The sequence below is a fragment of the Telmatherina bonti genome (genome assembly GCF_933228915.1).
Source record: "Telmatherina bonti genome assembly, chromosome: 24".
Lineage (NCBI taxonomy): Eukaryota > Metazoa > Chordata > Actinopteri > Atheriniformes > Telmatherinidae > Telmatherina > Telmatherina bonti.
The window spans coordinates 5,274,013-5,294,616 of record NC_136633.1 but is presented as its reverse complement, the minus strand read 5'-3'; the positions used below and the strand labels follow the sequence as shown (position 1 = coordinate 5,294,616).

The 20,604-nt window shown below is 43.8% G+C and overlaps 1 protein-coding gene across 1 annotated transcript; it reads right to left on the bottom strand.

Annotated features, from left to right (window-relative positions):
- Positions 1-25: 25 nt before the first annotated feature.
- On the bottom strand, positions 26-18,657 carry LOC306773801 (NLR family CARD domain-containing protein 3-like). The gene is made up of 11 exons (XM_079263714.1): positions 18,595-18,657; positions 18,377-18,511; positions 18,148-18,267; positions 17,451-17,564; positions 12,080-12,158; positions 11,708-11,933; positions 9,797-11,585; positions 6,595-6,768; positions 4,871-5,032; positions 3,813-3,859; positions 26-1,168 (listed from the first exon to the last, which is right to left on the bottom strand). The coding sequence occupies exons 2-11, from the start codon at positions 18,433-18,435 to the stop codon at positions 624-626; spliced, it is 3,315 nt and encodes a 1,104-aa protein (XP_079119840.1). The 5' UTR covers positions 18,436-18,511; positions 18,595-18,657; the 3' UTR covers positions 26-623.
- Positions 18,658-20,604: the final 1,947 nt, after the last annotated feature.

The following is a 20,604-nucleotide window of genomic DNA, read 5'->3' as shown; positions in this document are numbered from 1 at the left end:
ATCGGAAGGAAAGCCAGAAGAGGACGAGTGGCAGGGATGCAGCGGCAGATCAGAGCGGTGCGGCAGGGAGTGCCAACCGACGTAATGCTAATCCACAGCTAAGTGAAAGTGAAAGCTGTTGTGTGTGGGAGGGATGGCTCCCCTATGTAAAGATGGATATCTCATGCCTAGGCAGTGGAAAAATTGTCTGGGATCAGAAGTCGGTGTGACATATGTCACAGAGCACACTGGTATTAATGATGGATGCATGCATCACTCCTCTTCATGCCTGCCGTCTGCACCTGTCTGAAGCCAAAATCCCTCCATTTCACTCAAACCACAGCTTTACTTGGTTTCTGCGTTGCTACAAAAATGTCTTCATTTGCATTATATTTCATCTTCGTGCTTTTCAGAGATGGTTTTTCCAGATTATGTGCTGGTGTGTAAGATACCTGCATGTCTGCATAACATGGCTACGGTCCACGTAGGTTCATGCAAACACCTTTTACTCTGAAAACATTAAAGCAATCAGGTAATACTGCTCCCATGGGTTTAAAAGTAGGCGGCTTTAACTGGGTCGGGATAAGAATACTGCTACACATATAAGTTTTTCAGAAGACAGAAAACTCTTAATACTAAAGTCTTTAAAGGCTCACTGAGGAACCAAACGACCTGAATCCAAATCCAGCATAAAGAGGCTCAGTGAAGGCAGTGTTGAAGGTGTGGAGGTGGATCAGTGTGTCAGAGAAGACCTTGTAGAACGACAGAGTGCCTGCAGGATAGTCCACATATACCGCCACTCTGTGAGAGACCAGAGGAGGAGAGGAGGAGGAGGAGGAAGAAGGGATGGATGTCCCTCTCTTGTTGTGCCACACAGAGTAGCGACCGATATCAGCACAGTCCAGACTCCAGGACTGATCGTTCCTACCCAACACGTTATCATCAAGGTTTCCTTTCCTGTCGATTCCTCTGTAACTCACTGATACACGAAGCTCTCCACTCCAGTCCAGCTCCCAGTAACAGCGACCAGTCAGAGCATTTCCACACAGCAGCTGAGGACAGAAGTCGAATCTGTCTGGATGATCCGGATAAGGCTGAAGCTCCTTCACACGTCTCACCGTCTTACTGCTGTCAGACAGCTGGAGTTCTCTGTTCATTGTGTTTGTGTCGATCAGGAGTTCACAGGAATCTGATGCAGAAACACAGTCAAGCCACAGTTAATGGATACAGTCACACCACATTTTGTCTTGACTCTCCTCCAGGTTATTTAATACCTGCTGAAAGTGTCTTCAGCTGAGTCTTATCTGCACACAGTAGCAAAATACACTCAAAGTTAAAGTGATAAAAATCAGACTAGCTCTTTCTAATATTATATCTAAGAAATCATTTTACAGCTCTTCTTTTAGAAATTCCACAATAAACAGAAATGGTTTGTTTTTTCTTGTAAAACATAATTAGTAAGTTAACTATATGTTACTCCATTGCAGCTACCAAGTACCTGCTGCATCCAGAAACAAAGCGGAGCTGCTTTGCTTCAGACATGCGGTTAGTAAACTGTCTGTGTTGCTTGGTAGTAACAGACAGGAATACAAAGAAGCTTAGAAATGCAGTGCAGAAACAGCAGCAGTGGTCGAACACTACTGGACAATATGTCATAAGCACCTTTTAGTTTCATTTATCACCTGCCAGTCTCCAAATGATTAACTAGTGTTGATTGCTACAACTGTTTTTGCATTTTGACAATATGTGCGGTGAACAGGATAGCTAGCATGGTTTAGAAACCTTGTACTGATCTGCTAATGCAGCAACATCTTTAGAAGCCTACACTGAAAACTGCTTTCAGGACTTCAGGAAAATGTCATCGTAGCTCACTGACCTGGTTACTTATGAGTCCGATAAAACCCTGCCCAGAACTCGGATACATTATGTGAGAATAAGCTAGGTCTAGGTGTTTTATATTGCTTTCCCGCCGCCAGACCTTACTGTAATCTTTTAAAGAGGTTTGAAGCAATTGCTGTCTTAAAGGTTTTCGTTGAACGTTGGCTGCTTGTTCACTCAGTTCAGGTTAAAGTCACCCAGTTATTGGTACTGTAATGTATTTCTGTTTGTTGAGCTGTGTAACGCTGACTTATACATCATGCAAACGTAATAAACACTAAAGTGCTAGTCAGTGTTGTGTCTGCAGCATTGTTAGCTATAAACTTATTGAGCATGGTGTGCAGCATGCATTTAAAACACTCCATGGAAACAGACAAGGAGGACTAGTGTTAGGTCTAAAATCGCAGCAGATGTTCAGGATCTGAATTTAATGTCCTTCACACTGGCACTCTTTTCCAGGATTTTCCACCTCTAGGCCAGAAAAGTGCACTCTGCTCAGGTTGAAATCTTGTGGCCACTTGCAAGTGACCCCTGGTGTGGTTCTTAATGTGTGAATGCAAGCACACATCCAGTAAAACAAAGACAGAAAGACACAGCACATGTCAAAAAAATGACTGCCTCTCCTGCTCCTCATACTGGACAGATTCAGGTAAAAAACCACCAAACTGCCGAAACTTGTTGTTGGTCCAGGTTTAGTAATCAAGCTGTTTTCATTTCTGGCCACTCAATGAACAAGTGGTCTTTTTATGCAGTATCACCCTCTAGTGAGCAGTTGTTGTAACTGTGATGTTTTCCAGGTGCTTTGGTCTACTTGAGTAAAGTACAACATGAAAAGAAACATAACCAAAGGAAGGCAGGACATTTTTCAGAATTCTCAGTCCAATCAAACAATTTTGCAACAGTAACAAATCCGGCAAAGTCTTGACACATCAAACTATTAAATGCAGCTGGACATTCAGTTGATCTTCTGCATGTCTGTTTTCATCTAATCACGCTCTGGGAATCAGCCAGTTGTTACAAAGATCTGATCTGTCTGGAAAAATGTTATCTTTTGTATTTTTGAGATGCAATTGCGGAAAATTAAGGAAATGGGAACTAATAATGTGTCCTTGGCGAAGGTGGAAAAAGTACTGAAAAATTGTAATTAAGAGTATCTTTACTTTGCTTAAATTCTACTCAAGTTAAAGTACCCATCTAGAAATCTACTTGAGTCAAATTAAAAAATTACTAAATTTAAAACTTACTTTGAGTATAAGTTACTTACTTTCCATTACTTGATGCAAACAAAAGACTGGTCATAAATCCAACCCAACACTGTTTCTAAAAAACGTTTAAAACAGTTCATCAGTAAGAATTCCTCCTGCACAAACCCGTGCACATCCACGCATTTTCCTTTTAGTAGGCGTCAATCATGACCAAAGTCAGTTAGCAGCGGAGATGGACAATCTGTGATGTTTGCCATAATGTCTGTTCAGGAAGAGGTTTTGTCCCTGCATTTCATAGTTAATGAAATCTGAGTAAATGTAATTTGTTACTTTCCACCTCTGGTCTTTGTGACAGGCTGCAAGCAATGAAGAGCCTAAAGCTCACACTTAACTTTGTTGAAAAGTTGTATGTTATATGTTATATGCCTAAACATAAGAACAAGGTGCCATTTTTATGCTTGACAGTTTTATAGATCCGGGTAAGGCGGCTTAACGCACAAAAAAAAATTCTCTGAAAAAGATTTTGTGAAAGGTCTGGGATGAAAATCAGTGAAAAAGCAGGAAATATCCAAAGGAACACACCATTCAAAAATTACAAGGTTGGGTTGCTTGGAACAAAAGGCAAATGAAAAAGGGATCACACAGGACTTTGGCACAGTATTATTTGTTTATTTCTTCACAGTTTGATGATACTCATGAATAAGTGATATGATGGTTTAAAGATTACTGAATTAATAAAAGCACACTTACATTTCTTTATTCCTGGTGCTAACCAATGGATTCCAGCAGGCTCCATCCTGAAAGATGGAAATGGGTCAGAGCAACACAGCTGCATCCACACAGTTAATAAATCAGATGCATGGCCATAGTCAGCTCTGCTGCTGCACAACAGGAGAGGCTGTGACTTTGGCTAGTTAGACTGAGTGTCACAAAAGCTACTAATCACAACATAACGAACAAATTATCACACAATTCTGCTCTGATTATTAGCTGCTTGCATGGTGAAGAAACCATTGTGTCAGCTGTGTTTCCATTACAGTTTTTTCTCAAAATAAAAGCAATACTTGTAAGTTTCAACAGTTGCAATTTGCAGGTGTTTCCATTGAACAGTGTTTAGTGCACAAGTCTTAGTTCTCAATAAATCTCGCCTTGTTAATGATTTTATGAGAATTGGGTCAAAATAGCAAAATAGCCACGCAGCGTTATTTTGGGGTCTTCTAACTGCACAGGATGTGCTATGGCTTCTCTGAATTTTTTTCCTTGTTTTCTTTTTTAGAACTCTGAAATTTGCTGTTGTTTGTTCCACACCACGCCATCTTTACTGGAAATGAACTGGTCAAATGACCCCCCCCACGTCACGTCCGGGGACACGTAAATGCGGAAAGTGTTTCCATTATACTCATGCAATATATTTCTATATCAAAACATCTGAAAAACCACCTCATGAGAGCATAAAAACCTTTTAGCGACATTTCAGACTATTTTCAAAATGTAGTTGTTTACATTAGCCTTCTTTATTGAAATATTTATTTTTTATGCAATTCTAAGTGTGATGGAAAATGCACCTAGTATGTGTTTTGCCATCAAGTCTCATGAATTCTCTCATCTTTGCTTGAACCCCTTTGTACACATGTAAATACACACTTTCTGCCTGCTGTGAACTACGAATCCCTGGATTATTTTCATGGAGCTCTGCCACAAAAACCTGCAACATTCACTTCTCCTTAGTAGTGAAGAGGGACAAATAGCCTTTTTCCAGTCCTTATTTCTCTATGCGCGATTGTATGGCTGCAGCAGCCTCTCCATACCTGAGTTTGTGTGGATCCTTCAGAGCAGCCATCAACAGCTTCAGTCCTGATTCTCCTGGATGGTTGTATCTCAGGTCCAGTTCCTTCAGATGGGAGGGGTTGGAGGCCAAAGCTGAGGCCAAAGAAGCACAGCCTTCCTCCGTGATCAGACACCCTGACAAACTGCAGGCACACAAAAAATACAGAGATTTTAAATATATAAATTGTAAGGAAGATAATTATGATGAGGTATTGACCAATAATCATAAAGTGAGAGGACCACCTAAATCAATTCCATTAATCTCAAAGACAACAAAAAACTCTACATGTAATCAGTCTGTCCTAAAGTTGGTAAAAAAAAAATGTCCATCTAGTGGGACAACATTTCAAGACTCCGGCCCAGAATTCTAGCATCAAAGCGGCGTGTGATGTATTTTGCTATGCTCTGTGGGGAATAATAAAGAGATACATTTATTGTAGCATCATAGCGGTGTGTGATGTATTTTGCTATGCTCTGTGGGGAATAATAAAGAGATACATTTATTGTAGCATCATAGCGGCGTGTGATGTATTTTGCTATGCTCTGTGGGGAATAATAAAGAGATACATTTATTGTAGCATCATAGCGGTGTGTGATGTATTTTGCTATGCTCTGTGGGGAATAATAAAGAGATACATTTATTGTAGCATCATAGCGGTGTGTGATGTATTTTGCTATGCTCTGTGGGGAATAAAGAGATACATTTATTGTAGCATCATAGCGGCGTGTGATGTATTTTGCTATGCTCTGTGGGGAATAATAAAGAGATACATTTATTGTAGCATCATAGCAGTGTGTGTGTGTGTGTGTGTGTGTGTGTGTGTTTTCCACAAAACACCACATCATCTGCAAAAAGCACAGACTCAGTTCCTTCTACAAACCCACAACATCCTGAGTCGAGGTTAGCAGGTCTGTATATCTTTCATACACAGTGTTGATGGAGCACTGTTTCCCCCTCCTCCTGAGCCAGATCTCCCCAAAGCCACCCAGAAATTGTTTTCCAAGGCTGTGTTTTTGCTGCAGCAACCACTCAAGCCTGGTTCCTCTTGGCCTGTCAATACTCATAGGCAAAAAAGACCCAGCAGGACTGCTTTCTGGCTGTATCCCCTACAACTATCGCACTTCCCATAAGAATAAAGGAGCCCTCGTAAAGAGTGCTACACAACACTCCATCCAGGGACTCCAATAATGGTATGTTTAGTGCATAACCACAAACAACAGTAAGGAGTTGTACCCCCATCCGAAGGTGGAGGCTGGCTACCATCTTGATGGGGGGTAATAAGCATGGCCACACCTGCTCAGCGCCTCCCACTGGGAGCAACTCCAGAATGAAAGAGGGTCCCTCTAGAGGACACTGGTTCCAGAACCCAAGCTGTGCACTGAGATGAGTCCAAGTATATCTAGCTGGAACCACTCAATCTCACACATCAGGTTTCTTCCCTGCCAGAAAGGTGATGAACCACATCCCTATAGCTAGTTTCTGCAGCCAAGGATCGGTCCACCACGGTTCCCGCCTTCGGCCACCACCTATCTCATCCTGCACCCTTTGACCCCTATGGCAGGTTGTGAGCCCACAGGAGGGGTAAAAAAAAAAATTATATATAAAAAACATGAACAACCCTGGACAAGTCAGCTGTTTGTTAATCCATGTGAACTATCATTATTAACAGTTATCAGTTAACAGGGCGATACACCTGATCCTGACCTTAGAGTTTCAAGTTCACAGTACGAGTTCTTCAGTCCATCACACAGCTGCTTCACTCCTGAATCCTTCAGGTTGTTCGTGCTGAGATCAAGCTCTTGTAATCGAGAGGACGGACAGCTGAGGACTGAGGACAGAGCTTCACAGCTTCGTTCTGAGAGGTTACAGTCATTCAGGCTGAAATATACAAGAAAAAAGATGTTTAATACAAAACAAAATAAAAAACTAGAAAATTTCTAAAGATATATTGATAGGTGCCAATGCAGCTTCTCGCACCCCAGTGTGTGTGGCAAATGTCCTAATGAGTGTGAGAGAGGAGCTTTGAACAGACTGACAGGTACACAGATATGATGTTTAGTGTGTATGTGTGGGAGAGAGAGAGAGAGAGAGAGAGCGAGAGAGAGAGAGTGTATGAAAGAAGGGGTGTGTGACCCACACAGCTGTATTTAGTCACTACATGACAGCACTTTTTTAGTGATATCCATTATAAACCAACAAAACCTGTGGGATGCGCGCATCTGTAAATAGTCAGTGACAGTAGTTAATAAGGTTTATCCATTATAAACCAATAAAAACTGGATTGTTCATTTAATGTATCCTGTTCCTCTTAATCACTGTATATTACTGCATATGGGCAGATGTGTGCGTGATTCCCATGTTACACACAAACCCAGCTCATCCCTCATCATAGATTGTATCTAAAAAGATGGACAGAGCCTCCATGATGTCACCCATAGGTTTCTGAAGAGCTGAATTGAAGCTTGGTGAGTGGTTACTACCATAGCTGTCTTGGCAGTGACATGCGTGTCGTCTCATAGGGAAAATACAAATATGGTAAAAGAGGTGGAGCTGAGCTGGGAGCTGAGAGCATCATGGTGGATGATTGACATCGAGCGAACTCCGAGCTGCCTATAGCTAAGAGCTTACCGAGCTAACTTGGAGATAACAGGAGATAACCAGCTAACGGAAGTAAGTGGGTTAAAGCTAAATCGCAGTGTTAACCGCTAAAAACCGCGGTTGTTCTACATTCTTCTTACTTGAAGCGGGAGATTGGGCACCTGTCAATCAAAAGGACATTCCCCAAGATATGCTGAATTTTGAGATTAAATTACTTTTAAATGGGCGAGTTAGAAAAAAATTCACTCTCCCCACATTTGTCATGATGCTAAACCTGACCTATTAAACCGAAAATGGATTGTTATACCAGGCTGTAAACATGTTTATTTCTGCTGTAAACATGTTTATTTCTGCTGTGAAGTTGGTCTTTTTAACATGGAGTCTATGGGGATTTTATCTGTTTTGGAGCCCCTAGTGGATGAAGGGGGAACTGCAGTTTTATGCACTTCTGCATAGGCTTCACTTTTAACTGCCGGAGGTTGCCGCTTGTCCCTCATTAATGTTGCCCCGACAACTGGGACATTTTTTAACTGCCATCTCACTCAAACTGACCGACAAATAGTGGAGAGATGAATAGAGGATGAATGGACCTCTTGAACAGCCGAGTGCTGTTCACAAACAAAAAGTTGTATTGAAATAATTCTTGAAACGTGAGCGCCAGAAGGCTTTGAGGGACATACGAATGCACTTTGAGTTAAAAACATGAGGGGCAGATTTTAAGTACAGTCTTATTTGAATGGGGTTTGAATGGGAGGAAAAGTAGACATTCAAACCTTTGGAGCTCCGTAACTCAAAAACCATGAGTCGATCAATTTTGGTCCACTTTGTAGCAAACTTGATTCCCAACGTTTTGATATAAAGTTTGTCCATGTACGACACAAACTCTGGGCGTGAGAGCCATTTGTTTGAGGAATTCAGAAATTAACTTTTTGAGGCAGATTAAGTGGAACTAGAGTGAAGAGGGATTTTGGCTGATTTTCTGAACTTTCATAAAGTTCTCGCGATATTGTGAAAACCGTAAGAGATTTGAAAATATCCTCTGTGTGGTTAAAGTTTTAGTTGTCATGGCCCATTTAAACTTTGAATATTGTTTCTAGGTGACCGCTATGCTGTCCAAAGTAGGCTGGGTTTGGGGCTTTATTTGCTCCTTCTGACTAAAATCCTTTTGATTCCTATGGGACGAAAAGTTGCAGTTTTTCGCAACTTATGTAAAAACCGTAAGACTTTTTGTACAGCAAAAGTCATAGCTCACTATCCCTGACTGAGACATACATTTTGATATAACTTTTGTGGGGGTAGAATAAAAGCTGATAAAAGCTGCAAGAGGAGATACGTATCAAAAATCGGGATGGAAACAGGAGAACTATAAAAAGCAGAATATGCGCAGAGCAATAGTAATATGTGTGCCTCAATGCTTAAAGCTAGGCCCATAAAATAATATATATACAAAGAAATATGAAAATGTTAGAGTATTTTGTGTCAGTCATCAGGTATTTGTCAGATGTTGCTCGGCAACGGCAGCAGTGATCTCCTTCCATCTGGGGGGGAACTAAGGCCCTATGACGTTTCACGGGTAAATGCCTGTTGCAGCGTTTGTGTCTGGAGTTTATTAATACTGCATTGCCACCACTTGACGCTGCTTTTGTGCCTTTTGCTCATTGACTCTATTCTTTATCCTGTATTCTTTATCCTGATTCTTGCACAGGTGATAAAAGGAGTTAGTTGTGTCAGAGTTCGTTGTTGGGACTGTGAGCTAGTCTTTTGCTGGTTCCACATTTGTCTTTTTATCTCCAAACTGCATCCGTGTGGCAGAAATTTCCTTTCTTTTAGGAACAAGCTCATCAGTTTTGGTTGGCTAGTCATCTTTTAGTGAATTATCCTGCTCTGAAACCCGTCTGCTACCATCTTCCTCTGTGATTGTTTATATATTGCAGCTTAAATGCCACAAAGCGGATCTTGACATGAAATACTGCAGTAAAGACCCTTATTGTGGCGTAAACAATTAAGCCTTATATGAAACGATAGACATTTTCTATTGTCCAAGGGATATATATATATATATGGTCATTTGGCCAGCCCTACTTACACCATTGGGACCCATAATTATCAAGTCCATCCATAAGTAAAGGGCTGAGTTTCTCTTCTAAATATGTTAACAACAAATTCATTTTAACTGGGAAAAAGTTCTTTAAGAATGAACCTGTAATGTACTGAAAACTAAATTACACTTAATCTATAGTTCATGTTATTTTAACAAAGAAGCAATTCATTGAAGAAAACTAAACATACTTTCATTTGTTGTACTTACAGAGCTTTGTTGGAGGCTTTGACCACCGGCAGCAGCCTCAGAAGAGCCTCCTCTGAAGGAGAGTACTTCTTCAGGTCAAACACATCCAGATCTTGTTCTGATGACAGTAGGATGAAGGCCAGGGCTGACCACTGGGCAGGAGACAGTTTATCTGTAGAGAGACGTCCTGATCTGAGGTACTGCTGGATCTCCTCCACTAGAGAACGATCATTCAGTTCATTCAGACAGTGGAACAGATTGATGCTTCTCTCTGCAGACAGATCTTCACCGATCTTCTCTTTGATGTATTGAACTGTTTCATGATTGGTCTGTGAGCTATTTTCTATCTGTGACATCAGGCCTCGTAGGAGTCTCTGATTGGTCTCCAGTGAAAGACCCAGGAGGAAGCGGAGGAACAAGTCCAGGTGTCCATTTGGACTCTCTAAGGCCTTGTTTACAGCAGTCTTGTAAAAGAATTTGGATTGATTTTGTTGTATTTCAGACATCTGCGAGGCTGTTTGTTCCTCCATCAGATTGACTCCAGTACTGATGAAGGTCAGATGGACATGAAGAGCAGCCAGAAACTCCTGAACACTCAGATGGACGAAGCTGAACACCTTCTCCTGGTACAGTCCCCTCTCCTCTCTAAAGATCTGGGTGAACACTCCTGAGTAAACTGAAGCTGCTGTGATGTCGATGCCACACTCTGTCAGGTCTGATTCATAGAAGATCAGGTTTCCTTTCTGCAGCTGATCAAAAGCCAGTTTAGCTAAAGACACAATCATCCTTCTGCTCTCTGGACTCCAGACTGGATCTGTCTCAGCTCCTCCATCGTACTTGACCTTCTTGACTTTGGTCTGAACCACCAGGAAGTGGATGTACATCTCAGTCAGGGTCTTGGGCAGCTCTCCTCCCTCTCTGGTTTTCAGAACTTCCTCCAGAACTGTAGCAGTGATCCAGCAGAAGACCGGGATGTGGCACATGATGTGGAGGCTTCGTGAGGTCTTGATGTGGGAGATGATCCTGCTGGTCTGTTTTTTATCTCTGAACCTCTTCCTGAAGTACTCCTCCTTCTGTGGGTCAGTGAACCCTCTGACCTCTGTCACCATGCCAACACAGTCAGGAGGGATCTGATTGGCTGCTGCAGGTCGTGTGGTTATCCAGATACAAGCAGATGGAAGCAGGTTCCCCCTGATGAGGTTTATCAGCAGTACATCCACTGAAGTGGACTTTCTAGGGTCAGTTAGGATTTCAGTTTTATGGAAGTCCAGAGGAAGTCGACACTCATCCAGACCATCAAAGATGAAGACGACCTGGAATTCTTCAAAGCTGCAGATTTCTTTGGTTTCAGTAAAGAAGTGATGAACAAGTCCCACCAAGCTGAACTTTCTCTCTTCCAGCACATTCAGCTCTCTGAAAGTCAGTGGAAATGTGAACTGGATGTCCTGGTTGGCTTTGTCTTCAGCCCAGTCCAGAGTGAACTTCTGTGTTAAGACAGTTTTCCCGATGCCAGCCACTCCCTTTGTCATCACTGTTCTGATTGGTTCATCTCTTCCAGGTGGGAGTTTAAAGATGTCTTCTAGTCTGATGGTTGTTTCTGGTCTGTCTGGTTTCCTGGAAGCTGCTTCAATCTGTCTGACCTCATGTTCATCATTGACCCCTGCAGCCCCTCCCTCTGTGATGTAGAGCTCTGTGTAGATCTGATTCAGAAGGGTTGGGTTTCCTGCTTTAGCGATTCCCTCGAACACACACTGGAACTTCTTCTTTAGCTTAGACTTCAGCTGAAGTTGAAGTACTGAAGGAAGAAGTTCTGAATTAAAAAAACAAAAACAAAATTAGTCAGAAAACATCTTCAGAAAGGAAAAACGTATCTAAAGATATGCTGATAACTGAACAGTAAATGTGTCAGCAGCTTTAGAGAAATCCTCTTACTGCTCTGCAGACGATCAGCCAGCTCCTCCTGCTTCATTCTCCTCAGGAAGTCTACCGTGATCTTCACTAATGCATCTCTGCTCAGCCTCGACTGTTCTTCGTCCATGTCCTCCAACACCTTTTCACTCCTCTGACTCTCTAAGCATTCTGGGTTATGTGGAGTCAAAACCTTCTGGATCTTCTTGAGCTCATTTTTCACAAAAGTGATCATGTTATCCTCCAGCAGCTGGAAGAGAAAATTACGTAAAGGACACAATCAGACGGGAATCATGGAGCCAAACACCCTGTTAGACACAATGACAATCCACTGCAGAGGTCAGCATGGAGATGACTGAACAGAAATGGAAAAGTAGTTGTTGTACATGTACAGACCATAAATATGGAGTCCAGCTGTGTTTGATGCTGCTGGGCAGACTGATCACTGGGAGGCTCTGAGCTCTGCTGGTCCATGCTGTGAAGGAATCATGAAGAATCAGCTGATATTCTGTCTCACCACACAGAGACAACCATAAGGTCCCTCGGCATGTGTGCGATCAAACATAAAGATTTCCTTTCCCACTGATCCTAGAATTGTATTCATTGTATTCATAGGATTTGCAAATATTAACAAGATCAAACAAACAAATCTAGCTATTAACAAGCAGATGCAGCTATTGGGGCTGTGGGAGACAGACACTTGACTTTGTTCAAACTGTGAAAGAAAGCTGATGTCAGGAAATAAAGCTGAAGGACACTTGGATTGAAAAACAGGTGATCACATTCCACCATCAACCCCCACTAACATAAAATATTCAGGATGATGACAAACTTCATGATCTAAAACCTGTCTGTCTATCTATCTACACCTGCCACCTGACACCAAGTTCAGTCATAAAGTCATTTTAGCCAAAGCAGAAAGGTGAAACCTGCTGGACCAATTGGCCTCCTGCACACAGAGAAATGTTCATACAACATCTTGGTGTGTCTGTAGAAAACACACCAGTTATTTGGGTAGTCGTTATCTGTAGCTGGATTGGTCTTTTACGGGGGGGGGGGGATGCTAGCCTCATGCCCAACCTTCCCCAAAGATCCGGGTTTCTTATTCTGAGTTTTCTTTCTCCGAGATAGGACCACCTACCAAGGCTAACGAGCTACATCTGCCTGGATTTTGAAAAAAAAAAAAAAAAAAATTCTCTCTTAGGCTGTGTTTGTTCATGGCACCTTATTCCATATTATTCAGGTGCAACCCCCCAATAAAGGGGTCCCCCACCGACCACCCAGGGGATGTGCCTCTACACTGTATAGCCCAACACAAGGCCTATGTGGATTGAACAGGCTCGTGATTGGGGGCAGCATCTTCCCTCACGAGAAAATACACAAAGCCGCTTGGGTTCGGTTCGCTCGACCATAAGACACAAAATCAAACGGACTATATCTGTATCTCCAAGAGGTTTAGACAATCTCTCCAGGATGTGCGAGTAAGAAGGGGAGCAGATGCAGCGACAGACCATCACCTCCTGACAGCGAGGCTAAAGTTGAAGCTAAAGAGAATTGAAACACAGACAGCAGGCAGGGTGAAATACAACCTTAGCCTGCTGAATGACCTGCATTCCCACACAGCCTACACACGTACATTAAAGAACAGATTCCAGACACTACAGGAGCCGATTACAGAAGAAATAGATGCTCATGACCTTTGGCAAAACATGAGAGATGCCATTACAGAAACATGCAAAGAAATACTGGCAACAAATAAGCACCAACACAAAGACTGGATCTTAGCAGATCCTCTACAGAAGATTCAAGTAAGAAGGCTACAGAAGGAAATAGTCAACTCCTCCAGAACAAGGGTAAGCAAAGCTGCAGCCAGGCAGACTACACATAAACACAAAATGAAGTCAAAAAGAATGTTAAGAAAGATAAGCATGACTACATCGAGAGGCTTGCAAAGGAAGCGGAACAAGCAGCAAACACATGAAAAAGCTCTTTGAAATAACTAAAAAGCTTGTTGACAAGCACAGCAAACCAGAACAACCGGTGAACAAGCAAGGACAAATCATCACAGAAACTGAAAAACAGCTGGAAAGATGGGCAGACCACTTTGAGGAGCTTCTTAACAGACCACCACCAAAAGACCCTCCAAACATCGCAGAGGCAGAAAAATACATTGAGATATGCTGCAAAAAACCAACTAAGGAAGAAATAATAAACACTAATAAGAGGATGAAACACGGAGAGGCCTCCCGTGGGCTCACCATCTGTGGGAGGAGCCGTAGGGGTCGGGTGCGATGTGAGCTGGGCGGCAGCAAGAGGCAGGGACCCTGGCGGTCCGATCCCCGGCTGCAGAAGCTGGCTCTAGGGACGTGGAACGTCACCTCTCTGGTGGGGAAGGAGCCTGAGCTTGTGCGCGAGGTTGAGCGGTTCCGGCTAGATATAGTTGGACTCACCTCGACGCATGGCTTGGGCTCTGGAACCAGTACCCTCGAGAGGGGCTGGACCTTCTTCCACTCTGGAGTTTCACATGGTGAGAGGCGCCGAGCAGGTGTGGGCATTCTCATCAGCCCCCAGCTTGGTGCCTGCACGTTGGGGTTTACCCCGGTGGATGAAAGGGTAGTTTCCCTCCGCCTCCGGGTGGGGGGACGGGTCCTGACTGATGTCTGTGCTTATGCACCGAACAGCAGTTCAGAGTACCCACCCTTTCTGGAGTCCTTGGAGGGAGTGCTGGAGGGTGCTCCTTCTGGGGACTCCATTGTTCTGCTGGGGGACTTCAATGCTCACGTGGGCAATGACAGTGAGACCTGGAGGGGAGTGATTGGGAGGCATGGTGTCCCCCCCCTCTGAACCCAAATGGTGTTTTGATATTGGACTTCTGTGCTCGTCATGGATTGTCCAAAATGAACACCATGTTCCAACATAAGAGTGTCCATCTGTACACCTGGCATCAGGATTCCCTGGGCCGCAGTTCAATGACTGATTTTGTAGTCGTATCGTCGGACCTGCGGCCACATGCCTTGGACACTCGGGTGAAGAGGGGGGCGGAGCTTCAACTGATCACCACCTGGTGGTGAGTTGGCTCAGATGGTGGGGGAGGAAGCCGGTCAGATCTGGCAGGCCCAAGCGTGTTGTGAGGGTCTGCTGGGAACGTCTGGCTGAGTCCCCCTTCAGAGCGAGCTTCAACTCCCACCAGGGGGCATAGGAGTTTGCCCAACCAGTCTACATGTGCTTTGTGGACCTGGAGAAGGCATGCGACCGTTTCCCCCGGGGGCTCCTGTGGGGGGTACTCCGGGAGTATGGGGTACCGGACCCCCTTGTACGAGCTGTCCGGTCCCTGTACGACAGGTGTCAGATCTTGGTCCACATTACCGGTAGTAAGTCGGATTCGTTTCCGGTGAGGGTTGGACTCCGCCAAGGCTGCCCTTTATCACCGATTCTGTTCATAACTTATACGGACAGAATTTCTAGGTGCAGCCGAGGTGTTGAGGGGATCCGACTTGGTGGCCTCAGGATTGGGTCCCTGCTTTTTGCAGATGACGTGGTCCTGTTGGCTTCATCTGGTCGTGATCTCCAGCTCTCACTTGAGCAATTCGCGGCCGAGAGTGAAGCGGCTGGGATGAGAATCAGCACCTCCAAATCTGAGACCATGGTCTTCAGCCAGAATAGGGTGGATTGCCCTCTCCGGGTCGGGAGTGAGGTCCTGCCTCAAGTGGAGGAGTTGAAATATCTCGGGGTCTTGTTCACGAGTGAGGGAAGGATGGAGCGTGAGATGGACAGACGGATCGGTGCGGCGTCTGCAGTAATGCGGACTCTGCGCCGGTCTGTCGTGGTGAAGAAGGAGCTGAGCCAGAAGCCAAAGCTCTCGATTTACCAGTCGATCTACGTTCCTACCCTCACCTATGGTCGTGAGCTGTGGGTCGTGACCGAAAGAACAAGATCTCGTATACAGGCGGCTGAAATGAGTTTCCTCCGCAGGGTGGCCGGGCTCACCCTTAGAGATAGGGTGAGGAGCTCAGTCATCCGGGAGAAGATCAGAGTAGAGCCGCTGCTCCTCCGCATCGAGAGGAACCAGTTGAGGTGGCTCGGGCATCTGGTCAGGATGCCTCCTGGACCTCCCTGGTGAGGTGTTCCAGGCACGTCCCTCTGGGAGGAGACCCCGGGGAAGACCCAGGACACGCTGGAGGGATTATATCTCTCAGCTGGCCTGGGAACACCTCGGGATCCCCCCGCAGAGTTGGTAAATGTGGCTGGGGAGAGGGAAGTCTGGGCTTCCCTGCTTAGGCTGCTGCCCCCGCGACCCGACCCCGGATAAGCGGCAGAAGGTGAAGATGAAGATGAACACGGAGAGGCAGCAGGCCCTCATGAAAGTCCATCAGAAGCCCTCAAGGCAGACATAGAGACTACTGCCGTCATGTTGCTACCACTCTTTGAGAAGATTTGGGACCAGGAAGAAGTGCCAGCCGACAGGAAAGAAGGACACATCATCAAACTACCAAAGAAAGGAGACCTTAGCAACTGCGAGAACTATAGAGGCATCATGCTTTCGTCAGTACCAGGGAAGATCTTCAACAAGATCCTGCAAGAGAGAATGAGGGATGCAGTGGACGTCAGTTTCCATGATCACCAGGCTGGCTTTAGACAGAGCAAATCATGCACTGATCAAACTTCCATGCGCCGCATCATCATCGAGCCATCCCTGGAGTGGAACTTCTCTCTGTACATGAACTTTGTGGATTTCTTTAAGACCTTTGACCGCCTCCATTGTGACATGTTGTGGAAACTCCTCTGGCACTATGGAATGCGAGCAAAATCTCTTCAAACCCAGTTGCGAGATTTTACAAAAATTACGACTTATGCAAGGTTGCCACATCGCATTATTCTAGGCTTTTCTACTTGCTGCGGAGTACTTGCTACGACCTTTTGAACCTTTTCTCCCTCTTTCATTTCTGAAACTCTGAAATTTGATGGTGTTTGTTTCATACTGCGCCATCTTTGCCAGATATGAACTGGCCACGACCCCCCAAGTCACGCACGGGAACACGTAAATGCAGAAAAAGTGTTTCCATTACACTTTAGTTATATATTTCTGTATCAAAATGTCTGAAAAACCATCTCACGAGAGTGTAAAAAATTTTTTGTGATATTTGAGACTTTTGCCATATTTAGTTTTTGTGCAGTTCTAGGTGTGATGGAAAAAAGCAAATGCAGACCAAGATTCTACTGTTCAGCTTGAACATAAAGCCAGTCCCACTGTATGAAACTGAAACATGGAGAACAATAACAACCACCATCAAGAGGTTACAGACGCTCATCAATTCCTGTCTGAGAAGAATCCTGAAGATCCACTGGCCAGAAACCATCAGTAACACAGAGCTCTGGCAAAAAGCAAAACAGGAACAAGTGTAAGAAGAGATCGCGAGGGGTTTGGATTGGTCACACTTTAAGAAAACCAACATCCAACATCACTTGTCAAGCCCTGACATGGAACCCCCAGGGGAAGAGAAAGCGAGGAAGACCAAGGAACACGTGGAGAAGGGACCTAGAGATGGACACCAAGAAGACCGGTCACACCTGGAAAGAGCTAGAAAGGATCGTCCAGGACAGAAAGCGGGAAGATGTTGATGGCCTATGCCTAACAAGGGATACAAGGCTTTATACCTCTTCACATCAGAACACAGAAACAAACATATGAATACCTGTTGGAACTAAATCATACTGATTAAAACTAATCATACTGACTCTGATACGTTTACATTTCCATGTGGCTCACCTACTGGCAGGAAAGGGCTGGTCCATTTTAAAAGCAAAACCAAGATCTTTTGAATGGTCGCTCTTCCAGGAAACCAAGCTGGGTTCAGGTCCATTTTCACATCCTTCTAGGGTCCTGTGAATCCAGATGCTTATTAATGTGAATTGTAAGCATTGACATGGAGAAGAATCACAAACATTAAGGCTTGTTACATACTCCACGAGAAGCAAGTCAGGTCCATTCATACTCTGTGAGAAGCTTCATCTGCAGTGGGGAGGGAACACCTCAATGTCTGTTTTTATGTGCAATGAACCCGGTAGTTTCATCTTTAAAGAGCAACTTAATCCGTGGCAGGGTGGTTTGTGCACACGGCCGTGTGTTTTAATGCCACATGTTGTAAAAATGTTCGTACTTTTTCACCACCTCTATCGGCTGTTTTATCCAAACAATCCGTTTTACTTGCAAAATGAAAAATGCGGAAGCAGCAACTGTCTGCCTCATGCTTTTCCATGTGAACTACTCCCACCTCAAATGTCCGACCAATCACACAATACTTCTCGGAGCCCCACAAGAAAAAACTTCTGTCAATCTGATGTGTCCAGAACCGTCTTCAAAGACGTCCGCAAGAATAAAATGACGTAATTTTCTTCTCAAGATCAAGAAAAGAGTTCTCGATTCTTGTGGAGGATATAACAAGATTTAGAGATAGTCTCCTTACCTCTGAGTTCTTACAGAGGAAGTTTGGTCAGTTTTAAAAGCAATACCAAGATCTTTTGAATGGTCACTCTTCCAGGAAACCAAGCTGGGTTCAGGTACAGGTTCAAGTCTCTGACGGATCCTGTTGGAAAAAGCATGTATCTAAGCTCCTATAATCAATAAAAAACTCATTACATCACAGTATATTTAATCTAATCATTTACCAAACCATTTTAATAATATTTTCTTACTTTATGTCAGTCAAGCATGGTTTTTTTGTACGACAAATAATTCCATGTGGTTGGTCCATTTTCGTGGACACACGGCTGTGCCCAGGTCCAGGTCCAGGTCCGGGTCTAGGTCCAGGTCCAGGTCTAGCTTGGCTCCTGTGAAGCCAGATGTTTGGCGATATGAGTGCTGAGCTCTGACATGCAGAAAAGTCATGTAGCCTTAGAGATGGCCATCTCACCTCTGAGCTTTGTTCTGGTACTCATGTTCCCCAAAGAGACTGGTTTTATTGGGATGAACTCCATCCTCTCTGTCCTCACACTGATCCATGAGGCTGAATTCACACCAGCTCACACACACGTTCTTCATTCATCTGCAGTCATCTGCAGAGGAAATATGAATCATTCATCTGAAGCAACTATGCTGTAAAAATATCAGCTGTTCCTTCTCTTGGGAGAAGGAAGGGAGAAGGGAGTTTTTTCCTTCCCACTGTCGCCAGTGTGCTTGCTCAGGATGGGAGATTGAGTTGGACCTCCAACTCAATCTGTTGGTTTCCTTATATAGGCTGTTATGAATTGGCTTTCATTGTTTTTTTTTTTTCCTGTCTGTAAAGCGCTTGAGATGGCATTGCTGTGATTTGACGCTATGTAAATGAAGTTGAATTGAACTGAATTGAATTGTCCACTCAGACTTTCTGGTTCATATCAACATTATCAGGAGGAGGATGAAGAAGGATACGGTCATGTGACCTGCAGGCAAGATGGAAGTGTACTTTTGCTCACATGCCTTCCCTCCATTTCAATTAATAACTACTTTTTAAGAAACTCAAAGCAAAGAAACTTAAGTATTTTGTGGCTCTTAAACATCCACCTTGTGAAATGCAGAAAACCCAAAAGTCCAGACCAGACCTCCAGACCCTGACTACAAGTCATCAGAGGATGACGAGGGGGAGCAGGGAAACAAGCTTCGGCAGACATAGGTTAAAATGCTGCATCTTATTTTGACAGCAACATAGCCATTATCAGTTTTATTTGTATTTATAATATAGGCCTACATATGTGGACTCAACTGCCTTATGCAGACTAACCTGACCTTATGTTTGATTCATGATGACCTAACAGTTGAATAGTTGGAGCCAGTCAGACATGGAGCTTTTACAGGTTTACTCTGTAGAAACAGCATTGATACTGCATTTATCCAGAAGTCCCATTTGAAAACAACTGATGCAGCGACTTGTTAACAGAAACTATTATGTGGCAACATCGAGTCCTGTCAAGTCTAAATCCCAGGGCTCGCATATTTTGAAGTGATACCGGTCTTTATGTTATAAACTGGGGAAGATTGTTGCATTTCTTACTATAAATTATAATGACTGGCCGTAAACTGGCATTTACATCAGTGTACGTACCCAACCAATTCCATCCTGTATTTCATCTCATTATCTTAAATTTTGATGGAAATGTTTGACTATGCTATAATCGTGGGTGCGGATATGAATAGGCTTATAAACCAGGCCTTCTACAGCTGAAACCCAATGGGACAAAGTTCTGACTCTAAAAACTCGGCAGCAACATCTCTATTTGTCACGATGAGATGGAGGTGTAGACCCATAAGCAGAGAAGGAGAGGCAGGTATCCCAGGGAATGCTGAAATACATTTTAATCACAACTAAACTCTGACGAGAAGACGAACAAACACAATGGACCAGTAACCAGAACTAAAACCAAGGGCTATAAAGGCTGGCTGTACCTCAGGAGGAAGAGCAGTCGTCCTTCAACTGGAAAGTTGGCAGGTCGATTCCAGGCTTCCTCTGACTAAAATGCTGAAATGTCCCAGGGCAAGACACTGAACCCCAAGCAGCCCTCCGATGTGCCTATTGGAGTATGAGTATGTTGTATGAGTGTGCATGTGACAAGTAAGGTAAAGCGCTTTGAGTAGTCTGCATGACTAGAAAAGCACTATATAAGAACAAGTCCATTTACCAACTACAGACAGAAACAGAACAAGACACAGGTGTAATGAATGGGCAAATAGAGTCCAGGTGAACTTAATTAAACGCAAAACAAGGCTAGACAGGAAAACACAACTTCAAAATAAAACAGGAAACCAGGAACTTAAGAGACAACACAAAACATCACATCATGACACAAATAAACTTTAGCCTATTTGGTGCTATCAACACTCAGCTAGCCAATATAGATTTTATTCTAATAACACAAGACCTCTGCGATGGACTGGCGAGCCATCTGGG